Source organism: Archocentrus centrarchus, chromosome 3 (assembly GCF_007364275.1).
Source record: "Archocentrus centrarchus isolate MPI-CPG fArcCen1 chromosome 3, fArcCen1, whole genome shotgun sequence".
In the NCBI taxonomy this organism is placed as follows: Eukaryota; Metazoa; Chordata; class Actinopteri; order Cichliformes; family Cichlidae; genus Archocentrus; species Archocentrus centrarchus.
This window is the reverse complement of record NC_044348.1, coordinates 9104355-9119605: the sequence shown is the minus strand read 5'-3', so window position 1 is coordinate 9119605 and position 15251 is coordinate 9104355. Positions and strand designations below refer to the sequence as shown.

General features: G+C 39.4%; 1 protein-coding gene across 2 annotated transcripts; it reads right to left on the bottom strand.

Moving 5' to 3' along the window:
• Positions 1-795: 795 nt before the first annotated feature.
• LOC115778082 (interleukin-1 receptor accessory protein-like) lies at positions 796-12897 on the bottom strand. Of its 2 annotated transcripts, XM_030726100.1 has the most exons (10): positions 12781-12897; positions 5308-5566; positions 3933-4116; positions 3680-3824; positions 3533-3595; positions 3325-3448; positions 3092-3249; positions 2298-2447; positions 2044-2196; positions 796-1926 (listed from the first exon to the last, which is right to left on the bottom strand). In XM_030726100.1, exons 1-10 carry the CDS (start codon positions 12836-12838, stop codon positions 1580-1582), a joined length of 1641 nt encoding a protein of 546 aa, XP_030581960.1. In that variant the 5' UTR covers positions 12839-12897; the 3' UTR covers positions 796-1579. The 2 variants fall into 2 exon arrangements, with proteins under 2 accessions (XP_030581960.1, XP_030581959.1); XM_030726099.1 differs by having other exon boundaries at positions 3533-3824.
• Positions 12898-15251: the final 2354 nt, after the last annotated feature.

The window sequence follows — 15251 nt, the reverse complement described above, 5'->3', positions numbered from 1 at the left end:
ATTCTTGCATAATCTTTGCCAGGGACAGAGCTGTGATATATCCTGAAAATCAGTTTTCATATCTAACTCTAGCAGAAAGTCACACATTTCCATTAAAGCTGTTTTCTGAGAGCAGGCTCACACAAGAAGTTTGTATTAAAGGGTCCTGACTTTGCTCATGTCTTGCTCCATAATTTTATTCTGAGACTTAAGTAGAGTGGTTTGGCATGATCACCAACTCAAAAATAATCCTTATTTGACTCATTTTGGCCTTTTATGTAGCCACCAGTCTGTAACAAGCCTTCTAGAAGCCTGAGAAGAAGCATCCACTGCTTGTTAGCCGTACCATCAGTAGTATGGGCATCGTTTCAAAGTAGAAAAATACTACTTTGGAAATCTAGTAACCCTTCAAATTTTTGGTTCACAGAGTTCACATATGTCTAACTGCCTGCCTGCTACAGTAGATTATACTATAGAAACTTATTAAAAACTCAAATAAGCACATATAAAAGTATCTTAGCTAGCACCAATTGTCCGACTGTCTGAAGCACTTTGTACTATTCTGAAAATGGAAATAAAAATGAAATAACTGAATTATTATTCTTATTACTGGGGATCACATCTTGTGAATTGATCCACAGTTTGAGATTTACAGCAATGCTAAATCTTTAGCAATGATTAAAATAAGCGCTATTATTTGAAGCTGTACTGTTCATACACTTGGAGGCAGAAAAACAACATGAGTTGAACTTAACAATCCACATCACATCACCCACAACAGTAGTTAAAACTTTTATTTTATTAATTTTTCCCATAAATATTTTTTTTATTGAATCTGCACACTTTACAAACAACTGCAAACCTAAGCATATGCAGCTACTGCTAAAAGTAGATCATATTTTAAAACCGTATAAGAGAAAAAGGAAAGGAGAAGCAGCGCCCCGCCACTGTAGGGACCACTGTAATAAACAACTATCACAAATATATATAAATATTTTCTACATATATTCTTTAATTTCTCAGCTACATACACTATTAACATAAAATACAGAGAACAGCATTTACCAAAATAAAACAGAAAGACAGACACAACTAAACAGGGGAAGAAGAAAGACAAAAAAAACAAAACATAGACAAGACTGAAGGAGCAGAATGGGAACACAAAAAAGATCTAAAAAAAACCCCTAAAATTATCTATAACTGAAAAAAAGAACTAAATGCACAACTAACAAAACAATGATATATCAGTGATGAACAGTAAGATGTTCTAGCTTATGGAGGGCTTTTTTTTTTTTTAAATAGAGCTACAAACAAGTTTTCCAGGCAAAATGAAGACCTTCTTAATGAGGCATCATTTCTTTTCCAGCTTATGGGTTATCTGCTTTAAGGCACACATTTCAGAATCAGAATCAATTTATTGTCATTATATGCCAAACATATAACAAAATGGCGTTCCAGAACACCCAAGTGTCTGCGGCCTTGCTGCCATCAGAGGTGCTGCCGTTGTGAATTATACCAGGAAGGCAGGCACTTCTGATTTAAAGCTTTCCTTTTTGGAGGAGTCACAGTATCCTGAGTCATGTGCAGTGAGGATGTAACACTATTGATGATGTATTCTTATACTGGATACTTCTGGTAAAAGTCTTGGTGCCCCCTGTTGGGCAGGTAGGTAATAGCGTAGCTGCTTCCAGAAGGAGGAGGAAGGCAGCAAGGAGCTTTTGCCCTTCCAGGTGACACAGTCTGCAGCCTTGCAGAGTTGTAAGGCCTCTGGTGATGAACTTGTATTCAAGCCTCCTGCAGTCTCAGTCTGGATGAAAACCACGTGAGTGTGCAGCTCTTTGAGGGGCGCTTGGATGACGTTCAGCAGGCCAGATCCTGGACCTGAATCTTCAGAGGAGGGAACCAAAACCAGTGTGTGGCTCTGCTTTAAGCAGTCTAACACAGCCTCTGTTACAGGGGAAGGCAAACACAGATCAGATTACACAGCTTTTTTTGTTTGTTTGTTTTTTACTTGATTACAATAAGAATTATGTCAAAATATGAAAAATATAGGTGGTGTTATACCTTCCTCTGCTACAATGTCAGGACTATAGAGACAGAGGCTGTAACCAAATCTCTCCTTCATTTCGCTCTCCAGTGTTTTTCTGTCATCTTCATTTAGTCCTGCATCTGTGGTGCTCTTGTAATACATCAAACAGGTGTCGTAGCTTTTTCCATCTTAACAAATAAACAATCACAGCTCTATCACATGACACATGACAAAAATATAAACTTGTAACACAGGAGATATTTGAAATAGTAAAATATATGAATCCCACCTGGGGTGCTGCGACAGCAGCCAAGATTGTCTCGCAGGAAAAGAGTGATGTCCATTTTAAACTTTGCATAAATAACTACTGTTAGCACCATCATCACCACCAGCACAAAGGCCACAATCCATAAAGCCACAGAGAGAGAGGAAGGAGGAGCTGTAGGGAGTAATGGAGACTGCCCTAAATATCAAATATTTATTATAAAAGTAGCAGATGAAAGATATCAAATCAAAACTGAAAACTTTACTAAGAGAAACTGAAAAATGATGTAAAACAGTGAAGTGAAATCTTTCTAAATTAGCTCGACTAACATAATGACACTAATGTGTAAGTTCAGTAAGCTCTGATATCACTCATTGTGATTGGCTGCGTCTCTATTTTACATCACTTCCTCTTTCTTATGCTGTCAAGCTCAATGCTGACTTCATCACTTCTAGTCCAATCATCTTGCTGCTCAGTGTACTTTAAACATCACTGCTCAGCTGTTATTCACCCTTTCAGACCAATTCCTGCAACCCACCCTCACCGTCACCACCCAAGAGGTCCATCCAAGCCTCCATCTTGGTCTCCACCACCACCAGCGTCTAGACCCTAATTCCTGTCTCTCCACTGGGATTCCCTTCTGCTTTGATGGGCCATCGGAGTCTAATCGCCACATAGCTAATTGTATTTTTTAATAAATAAATAAATCACGTTCAGTTCCTCCTAATGATATCTCCTTTTTGCAAGGTTATGGTGACACCCTTTATTAAAAAATAAACACATTAAGGAATTTTACAGATTACTAAAATCAGTCGTACCTTTTTGTTTTAGGGTGATGGTCACAAAACTCGTTTCATAGTCAGATTGCAGTTTACAGATAAAACGTTTTGACAGATCATCCTCTGACACTCTTCTGAAGACTAGAGATGCTGTCCCTTTGATTTCCTTTGTCTTATGGTCACTGACTGAGGCAGATCTAGAAGCAGAAATGTTAGCTGTGCTGATTGTGGCCACATGTAACCCAAAGAGGACATGTGTGTGAAATATTTACCTGGTATAGTTATAGAAAACTGGCAGACTGCTGTTTACTTCTACAAATGAAGTTCCACTTAACCAGAACAAGTGCTCAAATTCTGAATACATAACAGCTTTACAGTCAATCACCACCGTCGAGTCTAAAAAAGCAGAGTTTACACAGATTTTATAACTGATAAACATTAAAGCTTCAGCCAAGAGTGTGAATACAGACAATAACTCACCTAAATCTACATCAAATATCTGGTTGTCCTTTGGGGAAATGATCACTGATGTATTAGATTTTTCTATGCAAAAAAGAAAAAGAAAGAAACCTTTTGATGAGCATATATTAAAGTTTATGAAATATTTACAAAATCTGTTTGTCTCACCGCTTGGTTGGACATCGAGGTTCATTGTAGATGTCATGTTATATAGTTGACCGTCATACAGGTAAGACCGGGTGCAGGTATAGATGCCACTGTCCTCCTTTTTCACACTTGAGAAGTAATCGTTACTTGGTGATGACTCGCCCTCCTACAGCATAGAATACAGATTGAATTTTTAAGCAGTCAACACCTTATAACACTGTAACAATATTTTACAGTTTGAGCTCATTCACACTCCACAGTCTGCTGTGTTTACCTTGTGCCATGTAAGGCTATTGCTGCTGATATTCAGGGTTTCAACAGGAATATGTTCATCAGGGCAATACAAAGTGCAGGGCTCCTCTGTGTAACATGTTTTCTTATACTGGGTTATCTCGTCATACTCCCTGGACTGAGCGGTGTATACTTTGAGACTGATCCAGGACCGCCTGCTGGAATTCCTGTCAAGAAAAGAAAACAATCATTGGAAGGTTTTGCTTTCATTCTGTGTAACAAGCAAACGGATAAATGAATGTGAAAGTGAAAAAAAAAATGCTTTAAGGTTCAGTTTATAAAAAGTACCACGAATTCTGGAGAAAAATCTCTTCCAGTAATCCACCACTTTAATGTTGGATTACTGAAAGAGTCTTCAGGATTTAGAGAAGATTAATTCTAATTACTCTCCTGTGCGTGTGTGTGTGTGTGTGTGTGTGTGTGTGTGTGTGTGTGTGCGCGCGCGCACACGCACTTCTGAATGAAAGCTGTGAAGAACTTTGACTACAGTTCCCAAAGGGCTGTGATTCTGTGAAAAATGTAAATAAAGACTGAATACAATGATTTATAAATCACATCAACCCATCAACACATCAACATTTTACAGCTAATTAGGTTAAGTGGCACCTGGTCATGACCGAGTATAAAAATGTCATCTTAGAGAGGCAGAGTTTCTCAGAGGTAAAGATGAGCAGAGGTTCACCAATCTGCAAAAACCTGCGTCTACAAATTGTGGAACAACTGTAGAATAATGTTCCTCGATGTAAAATTGCAAAGACTTTGAATATCTCATAACCCACAGTTCATATTATAATTTTTTGTTTCCAATTCACTGCATAGGCTCGGGAACACTTTCACTGTCTGTGGACACAGTTCACCGTGCCATCCATAAAGCAGCTGGTGCATCTTAAAATGCTACATTTTCCCAGTTAAAACATTTGATGTTGTCCATGTTCCACTGTGAATAAAATATTGGTTTATGAGGTTTGCACATCACTCCTCTTTGCTTTACACAGCATTCCAACTTTTTTCTTTTAAATTGGGGTTGTAAATTTTTCTCTACAACAACTCACCATCCTCATGTGCTTGTGGTTTTGCTAATCTGGGATGGTGGTTTGCTATGTACAAACACAGGATCATCACACAGATGTTTCCTGGCTTTAGTGAATCCTTCACACCATAATATCAACAAGCAAACTGGTTCAGTACAAGGATAAAAACCGCTTTTCTGGAGCAGAGTCATGTTCAATAACAACCTTTCTCTACTACTCTGTCGTGTAGCAAATAGTAGTGTATGTCTGTGTGTGGTGTTTTCATAAAGCAGGTCAGTGGCTTTTTTGAATGTCAGCCATTACAGCAGAAATTCAGTTAAATTTTACCGAAAAGAGCACGAGTAATTCCCCTGATGGTTTACGGAGGCTCTCAGAATAACAAGGATTCTTCCGTGAACCTGCACACCCATCTGCCTCCGCTCAGCTGATGTCGACATGTTGTTGAAGAAATTCGTCTTATGCACGGTGTGACTGGTCCAGAACACATCGGCCTCTCTGTCACTGTATCCTCTGTAATGAGGGCAATGCAGTATCGCCATCTCACCCGCCTTGACGTGTAATTCCTGGGATCTCAGTGGACACACGCCTGCCAATGACATTCATAATGATGTGAAGAAAATCAGGCTAAAAAAGATCAAATTTGGCTGGTTAATCAAACTCAGGCTTCAGACTACAATCAATGCTACTTTTCCACTGTTATGATGAGCTGACATCACAGTTAAATAAGCCTAAGGAGACACTGCACAACAGCATTGGTATATTTTTAAATACAGGGCCATACCCTTCTTATCTGGGTATGTGGCTCCTCTTTAGGGTACCCAGAACTTATTTCTGAACTTGGTAGGACACCATTCTCTTATTGTTCAAAACTGACAGTAAAATAAAGGGTGACCATTATGGTGAATATGAAGTTAATTTACTGCTAAATTTCAAAGATGCTGTCAGGCGGGTTTTGTAGCCTCTATCTTTGTAAAGGTAACATCTCCTGACTTCCACATCCCAGAAATCCAAAAAGATAAGAGTGTGGGAGTAACTCAAGAAAAAACACAGGAAGATAAAGGGCTGCACAAGAGGAGACAATCATACCTCAGTCAGGGAAATGAGATGCAGGTGACAGTAACTGGGAAAACAATGAGGCAAGGCAGAAAACCACAAAGGTGGAAGTAAAACAAGATAAAACCAGATATGGATAAACAAAAGCCGAGGGCTTGCTGGCTCTTGTCTGAGTGTAGCACCATTGCTGGAATGATTGCATACCTGGAGTTCTTGTAAACACCAGGCTCACTTTCAGGGGTCTGTTTTGTTAGCAATCTTGATCCCCCAGTCAGAAAAATCCAGATCTACTACGGAAGACGATGGAGGAACAGCTGACAATGGCTTAGGTGCAGTCGACAAAAAGTTTACCTTGGAATTCTTGATCTTCTCCTCAAAAATCCTGACATAGATCACAGTCTTCAGAGCTTGAGAAAGAATGGGAATGGAACCTCTTTAAGTTTTTTGAGGATGTTTTGCCTCTCATCCAAAAGACTTTGTCATTTCTAAAACTCAAAGGTGGAGAGTGCCAGGTGTTTAAACCCTAGTGGGGGTTGTCCCAGTTGGAGGTGGTTGTTGACCCACTATTAATCATCTGCTTCAACACATGTGTGCCATGACCACCATGTGTTTCAGGTGGAACCACTGGTGGTAATGTGACCCATGTGACCCATTGAGGTTTCCTGAGGTAAGGTTTGAGTGGTGGTTGAGGTACGAGGTGGTTGACACTGTGCACTGCGGCGAGGAGTACCTGGATCTCTGCAGTGGCACAACATAGAAGAGCTACCTCGACACAACAGGACTCAGCTGTACTTCTGCAACTAAAGGATAAAGGTCACTCTTTTGAGGATGCCAGTGTTCTCATTTTGGACCAAAAAGACAGATGGTTTGGAAGAGGAGTAAAAGGGGGGCATCTACAAAGCTGGTTTTAGAAATAAAGAAGCCTCTTGGATAAGAGGTGAAATGTCTTCAAAAAACAAAAAAGAAAACACAAAAACTGTAACTGACCTGATATTTTCTTTATGGTAAATTGATTAATGAGTGTTTGTTATTCTGCTGCAGCAGTAACGCCGCTAATGCTTTTATTTTGAAAGGCTCAGAACGACAAGGCCGTAAATTGATTGTCGCAAACTGCAGCAGTAGCGCGAAGTCCAGTGTACAGAGAGAAGGTGCACTCCACGGTAAAGGGCGGAGAAAAGAATTGTTAAGGCATAATTTTAAGTTGTAAATGGTTGCTCAGCACCTGGTTGATGAGGGAACAAGGTAGGTATTTGCATTTTGTTGTGTCAATGCAGATATAGTTATAGTTCACGAAGCATACAGATTGCTATTAAGTGTTGCAATTACGTTCGCATCCACTAGAAGGTGCTCATGTAAATTAGTCATGCTAAGGTTTACAAGCTTCGGTGTTGTGTTGTGTAAAGTCATAGAATGTTGGAACATGGCATATCTCGTTTTAGTTTCATGGTGCAGGAAATAATAGAAAACAATGTTAAAAGGTTGTAATTTAAGGCAAAGGAAAAGGTTAAAGGCAACATACTGTTTGAGTTATTAATGTATATTTATTCTGTATATTTTGTAGCTCTTAAGGTGTGTTCACGTGCAAGGCATTTCAAATAAAAGGATCGTGAACCATCAGTTAAAGAGACCATCTTTTCAACCGGGACGCTACAGTAAGAGCTTGACCCAAGCTGAGTGAGAGTTCGCCTCAAGCTGAGAAGAGCTCAACCCGCGCTCAGCACCGAGGTCCCAGCGAAAGCTGTTACAAGGTTCCAGCTCCACGGCTTCAATCAACGTCTTCTGGGATCTGATGGTCAACTGTATTGCCCTATCTTCAGCATGGAAATATCTGAAAAGGAAACAGAGTCCACAGAGGACCTCCAGGTGAACAAGGAAGAGGAGCCTCCATGCTCCGTTCGTCAAAGGAGGCCTACAGAAAAAATGCAAGTATATCAGGAGGAGGAGGCCCATAAAAGGGAAAAACGACTTCTGAAAGTCTATGATCAATAGAAAAAACAAATACGTACAACACGAGAGCAGTTAAAAGGAGACATAACAAACAGTGAAATTGCCTCACTCATGGACATCTTAGAGAAAGAAAGAGACAATGTCATAAAGCTGTATGCAGAAATTAGGGAAAGCATTACTCCCTGTAGTGACACAAGGCGACTTATAGATGCATGTGAAGCAGTCACAAAAGACATTATCAAGGTTGCACACGAAAGACTCTCAGGCATAGATGACTATGACAGCGGCAAAGTGAAGACACGCCTACGCGAGCTTCTTGAACCAGACTATGCTCAATCCATTTACAGTTCATCGGTCACTCACTCAAGTAAACCCTCATCTGCCAGCAAGTCAAACTCTCCAAGGTCAGTAGTAGCCGTAAAGAGAGCAGAGGCTGCCGCTGAATTAGCAGCCAAGGAAGCAGAGTATGAGGTGTTATTAGAAGAAGAAAAACAAAAGGAAAAGATTCAACTTTTAGAGGAAAGGCAGAGAAAGGAGCTTGAATCTCAGAAACGTGAGTTAGAGAGACTAAAGGCTGAAAGGGAGTTAAAGGCTGCACGAGCTAGACTGATAACTTATGATCAGGAGATAAAGAGTGAGAGCAGTGTTCATGTTGACTGTAGCAGAGCAGCTCAGAAGGCCCCCACAGTTTCTGCTCCCATTCAAGTCACTAACAGTAACATTGTATCCGACTCACCTCCACAAGCAAACATCCTTTACTTAGCCCAAGCATTACAAGACAGTGTCGCCATGAACAGACTGCCAATGCCAGAGCCCTCCACGTTCACAGGTGACCCAATACAGTTCATCGAGTGGAAAGCTTCATTTATTTCACTCGTTGATAAAAAGAACATCTCACCCGCAGACAAGCTGCACTACTTAAAGAAATATATAGGAGGTTCAGCTCGACAAATGCTTGATGGCATCTTCTACAGAAACGACAGGATGCTTGGGAACGCCTCAACCAAAGGTATGGACATCCATTTGTTGTACAGAAGGCGTTCAGAGAAAGGCTCGCAAAATGGCCAAAGATACAAACGAATGACTCTACAGGGTTTAGAGCATTTGCTGATTTCATTCAAACATGTCATGAAGCTCTGCCCCACATAGAAGGTTTAAACATTCTCAATGATTGTGAGGAGAATCAAAAGCTTGTTCAGAAGTTACCAAACTGGGCAGCAGCTAGGTGGAATCGTCAAGCCACTCAGAGCATGAAAGAAAGTGGAAGGTTTCCAAGTTTAAGGGACGTTGCTGAGTTCATGTCTTCTGAAGCAGAAATCTTATGCAATCCAATCACATCATTTCAGGCTCTCCACTCTACAGACTTCACCAAAACCACCGGTAAAAGTTACCAGAAAGAAAAAAGGCTCACCTCCAGTGTTCTCCACACACAGGTGGTAACAGAGACAGAAAACACAAAACAAAGGTCAAACATTAAATTACCATGCATGCTCTGTCAAGACAACGGACACAAACTTCACAACTGCCCCCTGTTCAAAGGCAAATCACTTGTGGAACGAAGGAAATATGTAAAAGAGAAAAGGCTTTGTTACGGCTGTCTCAAGCCCGGACACAGTGCAAAGGACTGTCGTTACAGACTTGAATGTGAAATGTGTAAGAAAAAACACCCTACCTGTCTGCATGACTTCAACTACGACAATGCTAAATCAGCCACAAACCCAATTCAGACCAACACAGAACAGGCTGCAACTACCCTGTCACTCAATGTAGAAACCAATGAACAATGTGTAAGCACTTCCATGATCATACCAGTATGGGTTTCTTCAGAGCAACAACCAGGTAAAGAAAGGCTTGTTTATGCACTCTTAGACACCCAAAGTGACACGGTGTTCATTGACCAAGATGTGTCTAATGATCTCCAGGCTAAGTCCACCCCAATAAGGTTAAGGCTCACTACAATGCTTGGTAAAGAGGCTGTTGTGCCAAGTGAATGTGTCTTAGGTCTTAAGGTGAGAGGCTACAACTCCTCAGAAATGATTGAACTCCCTCCTGCTTACACTAAAGACTGTATACCAGTTAATCGCTCCCACATTCCTTCCTGTGAAACGGCAAGACAGTGGAATCATCTTAAGGTAATAGTGAACGAGATTCCTCCACAACTAGAATGTGAAGTTGGGCTTTTAATTGGCTACAATTGCTCCAAGGCGTTAGCTCCACGGCAGGTAATCTTAGGAGGAGAGAACGAACCCTATGCAGTCCGATCAGCACTGGGCTGGAGTATTGTAGGACCCACATCATCCCACAGTGGCTCTTTTACCATGTCTGCTGTGTGTCACAGAGTCACAGTCAAAGAGCTTCCTTTAATGACCCCAGCTGATGCACTCAAGGTTCTCGAGTCTGACTTTAAGGATGATAACAAGGATAACAGATCAGTGTCTCAGGATGACATTCTCTTTCTGAATACATTGAAGGAAGGCATTTACAAAAACAATGAAGGACATTATGAAATGCCACTTCCATTTAAGGAGAGACCTCACTTACCAGACAATAAGTAAATGGCCACTGTGCGACTTCAAAGCCTCAAAAACAAGCTGTTGAAAGACCAAAGGTACAAGGAGCAATATGTAAAGTTTATGAGTGAAGTCACAGAGAAGGGTGATGCTGAGGAAGTGCACAGTGAAGCAAAGGAAGGAGAAAAGTGGTATATTCCCCACCACGGGATATATCATCCCCAAAAACCAGACAAACTCAGAGTAGTTTTCGACGCCTCAGCAAAATACAAAGGTAACAGTCTCAATGATTACTTGCTGTCAGGGCCAGATTTGTTGAACAGTCTAAATGGTGTTTTAATCAGATTCAGACAGCATCAAGTTGCACTGTTGTGTGACATTGAAAAAATGTTCCACCAATTTCATGTGTATGAAGCAGATAGAGACTATTTAAGATTTTTATGGTGGACAGATGGCAACCTGGACACTGAGCCTCAGGAGTTTCGAATGAAGGTTCACCTTTTTGGCGCCACATCCTCACCAGGGTGTGCCAATTATGGATTAAAACATCTTGCAAAAGAAAATGAGACACAGTTTCCCCTTGCATCTCAGTTCATAATGAAGGATTTCTATGTGGACGACGGTGTAACAAGCACGGCAAGCATCGAGGAAGCTATTCAGCTAGCTCAGGAGGCTCAGACACTCTACACAAGTTTGTGAGTAACAACAAAACAGTGTTGGAAAGCATTCCACCATCAGAACGTACCTCCCCACAGCAAGCATGTGACCTGGCATTTAATGACTCTAAACTTGAAAGAGCACTAGGCAGTCATTGGCACATAGACTCAGACACACTCAGGTTTCGCTTTCTTCCCGACGACCAACCTGCTACAAGGCGTGGCATCCTATCTATGGTTGCATCTCTTTATGACCCATTGGGATTCATTTCCCCCTTTATACTCACAGGCAAAAGAGTGCTTCAAGAGGCATGCAAACAAAGGAAAAGGTTAAAGGCAACATACTGTTTGAGTTATTAATGTATATTTATTCTGTATATTTTGTAGCTCTTAAGGTGTGTTCACGTGCAAGGCATTTCAAATAAAAGGATCGTGAACCATCAGTTAAAGAGACCATCTTTTCAACCGGGACGCTACAAAAACAAACAAAACTTAAAGTTCAGTTGCCTTTTTTTTTCAAGCTTAAGACTATATACCATATATATCATATATGGTATGACCTGGATGACTGAGAACCTACAACATAGCTCATACTCTCTGCTGGGTCAGGTCAATGTCGATAATAACAAAGTTCAGATAACACAAAGCACTGATAAATCGAAAATAAAATGCTTGACAAAGACTGAGGAAACAGACTAAATGTTTATGAGAAGGGAAGGAAAGGGCAGAAGGGACTAATCCAATTTGATCACAGGAATGAAAGCAACCAAGGGGGAAAGAGTAAGAACACATAACTGAAGGTTGGGAATGCCTTACACTGTGAGCTCACTGTAGTATATACAAATCCTCCTTATTTGAATAATGTACCAATTATTTTATAATAAATTTAATTAAAAATGGCGATAAAGCCTAAATTTTTAATAAACAGCTGATATTTGTGATTTCTCCATCACTCACCTTTCACTATCTAAAAATAAGTTGGGGAGATTTTTTGCAATGATAATGATGTAAATGAAGTGGGATAAAACAGTTGGCAATCATTTCACATCACATTTAAAAGGCATATTACTCACAAGGAGCCTTGTGTGTAATATTCCTTTTGACTTACACGTGGGTGTATATATATATATATATATATATATATATATATATATATATATATATATATATATATATATATATATATATATATATATATATATATATATATATTTTTTTTTATATATATATATTTATACTGCTATAGTTTATATTTTACAATTAGGATGGTACCGTATTTTTCTTTTTTATTTATTATGCTAATATTATTTGTTAGTTAAATGTTTACTGTTTATTGTTGCACCATTGGGTCTGAGAGTAACGGAATTTCGATCCTGTGTATGTCCTGTACATATTGCAGATTCGACAATAAAGTTGACTTTGACTTTGACTTTTAAATCCCTAACTCACGTTTTGGTCAAAACAAAGGTTTCAGCTGAGGAAAGCCGTGACTCTCAAGATTTATTCTCAGCCTTTAACATAACTTTTATTGTAAATGTAAGCTTTTTATATTTAGATGATGTGTTTTGTATTTTCGTGTTCTCTTTTGCCAAAATTATATTCACCTATAAAGTGTAAAGAGGTAAAAGTCTTACCTGGCGACGATGTATAGAAGACAAATACAAGCAGGAGCAGGTCCATTTTGCCTTTCATGTCGTCTCACGTCAGGAGTCAAGAAGAGTCTTCTCAGGAAGCCTGCGCTTTTATGTATACCGTACGCTCAGGCGAAAACAAAACTTCACAGTAAAATGTGCGGGCATCTGTCGTCACGGACTCTTGCTGCAGAGCATTTGTAGTGTACAAAAAAGTGTTGCAGTCTGTGCGCTATTCTTGTTTGTGCTGAAGTGAAACTTGGTGTTTTAAACAATGCATAGTGTCCGCTGCAGCCGCTATCTGTACTTTTCGTGCTGTTTTTTTGGTTTGTTTTAATCTTATCTTTGAATATATATATATTTTTTTGCACTTCTCCCATTCCATAATACGAAGCGAGCTCAACATATCCGGGGTATCCTTCCGTTGCCTAAATTCAGTTACCCAAACTAATTTCCTAATTTCACACTTTATGACGCAAATCCCACGCCTCAGTGAGGTCACTAAGCATGTGGTCTTGAAGAAATGTCCTAATGTTACAAAGAAAAAAATTATGTGTATGTTTTAATATTCTAAAAAGTGATGTAATGAATTTGTAATGTTCTAAAATAAAGTTCCTTTCACCATATATGGGCAAGGACCCAAATATGGTAACTTCTTTGACCTTAATTTTTTACATTACAATGATACATTTTGGAAAATGTCATAAAATAATTAATAAGACTCTAAAGTGTGAATTCTGATTTTCAAAATATTTCAGTGAGTTATCTGTAAAGGAAATGCCCTGTGCTTCACAGGAAAGACGTGGTGTTGGCTAAGTCGGAAGCGGATCAGATGACTTTTCTTCCACAGAAAATAATCATTGTGATTTACACCTACTCCAGAAAAGTTATCAATTCGTGAATAAAATCTATAAAGAACATAAAACATATACCAGTAAAATGCAAAACCGTTGTAAAAAGCAGCAAATCGTTAATTTGGTAATTTAGCCCTCGGAGCAGTAAAATAGTTAATTATTTTCTGGCTGAGTGCGCTCTCAATGCTGCTGTTTATTTCTGTTCATTTCCAAGGTGACGGCTGGACATCAGACCTCTGAAATTTAAAATTGAATAAATTTGAGCATTAAAGCTTACTGGCCCACAGCCTAATTAAGGAGACGTGGACCACCTAAACTCGACTCCCCCAGAGGTCGAGTATCTTGTTAATAGTGTTCCATCCTCACTGCGTACGATTCTGGATACTGTGGCCCCTACTATCATTTCGTCTGGAAAAAAGAGTTTGTTGCTCTGTAAAAAAATAAATAAATAAATAAATAGATAAATATCAACAACAACAAAAGCCCTCAGTAAAGCTAGGGCATCTTACTGTTCATTACTGATTAAAGAAAATAAGAATAACAATTCCATATTAATTTTCAGCACTGTATCCAGGCTGACAAAGAGTCAGCGCTCTCTTGTGGCGAGAATTCCTGTAACTGTAACGACTTCATGAATTTCTTCACAAATAAAATTTTAACTATTAAAAAAAAAATTCATAACCATCTCACAGACATATCTTTATATACAGCTACTTTTAGTAATACTGATAATTATTTAGGGGCAGCACTGTTGCCTCACAGCAAAAAGCCTTGATTTCAAATTCACCTTGGCTGGTGTCTTCCTGTGTGGAGTTTGCATGTTCTCCTCGTGTCTGCGTGGGGTTTCTTCGGGTACTCCAGTTTCCTCCCACGGTCCAAAGACATGCAGTTAGTGGGGTTAGGTTAATTGGTGATTCTAAATTGCCCATAGGTGTGAATGGTTGTCTGTCTCGTTAGCCCAGCAGCAGGCTGGGGAGCTGTATGGAGCGATGGAAATTTATTTAGACTCTTTCTCTCTGATAGATCTATCTGAGTTAATTTACAGTTATTTCCTCAAAGCCATCAACGTGTTTATTAGAACCCATTCTTACTAGACTGGTCAAAGAAGTCCTACTATTAATTAATTCTTCAAGTTTAAATACGATCAATCTGTCTTTGGGCTACTTACTGTATTACAGGCCTTTAAGGTGGCAGTAATTAAACCATTACTTAAAAAGTCATCACTTGACCCAGCTGTCTTAGCTAATTGTAGCTAAGACAGCCGTCCTTTTCTCTCAAAAATTCTTGAAGGAGTAGTTGTAAAATAACTAACTGATCATCTGCAAAGGAAAGATTTATTGTGAAGAGCTTCAGTCAGGATTCAGAATTCATCACAGTACAGAAACAGCATTAGTGAAGATTACACATGATTTCTTATGGACTCTGACAGTGGACTCATCTCTGTGCTTGTCTGTTAGACCTCAGTGCAGCATTCAATACTGTTGACCATAATATTCTATTACAGGGATTAGAGCATACTATAGGTATTAAAAGTACTGCGCTGCAGTGGTTTGAATCATATCTATCTAATAGACTCCAGTTTGTTCATGTAAATGGGGAGTCTTCATCACACGCTAATGT

What these genes read in the sequence shown, in the direction of transcription:
- LOC115778082 (XM_030726099.1), bottom strand. Translation starts at nt 12,838, where the DNA reads ATGAAAGGCAAAATGGACCTGCTCCTGCTTGTATTTGTCTTCTATACA. An exon ending in CTTCTATACATCGTCGCCAG is followed by an intron (nt 5,567 to 12,780) that starts GTAAGACTTTTA and finishes TGTCATTGGCAG; the next exon opens with GCGTGTGTCCACTGAGATCC. An exon ending in ATAGCCTTACATGGCACAAG is followed by an intron (nt 3,825 to 3,932) that starts GTAAACACAGCA and finishes TCTATGCTGTAG; the next exon opens with GAGGGCGAGTCATCACCAAG.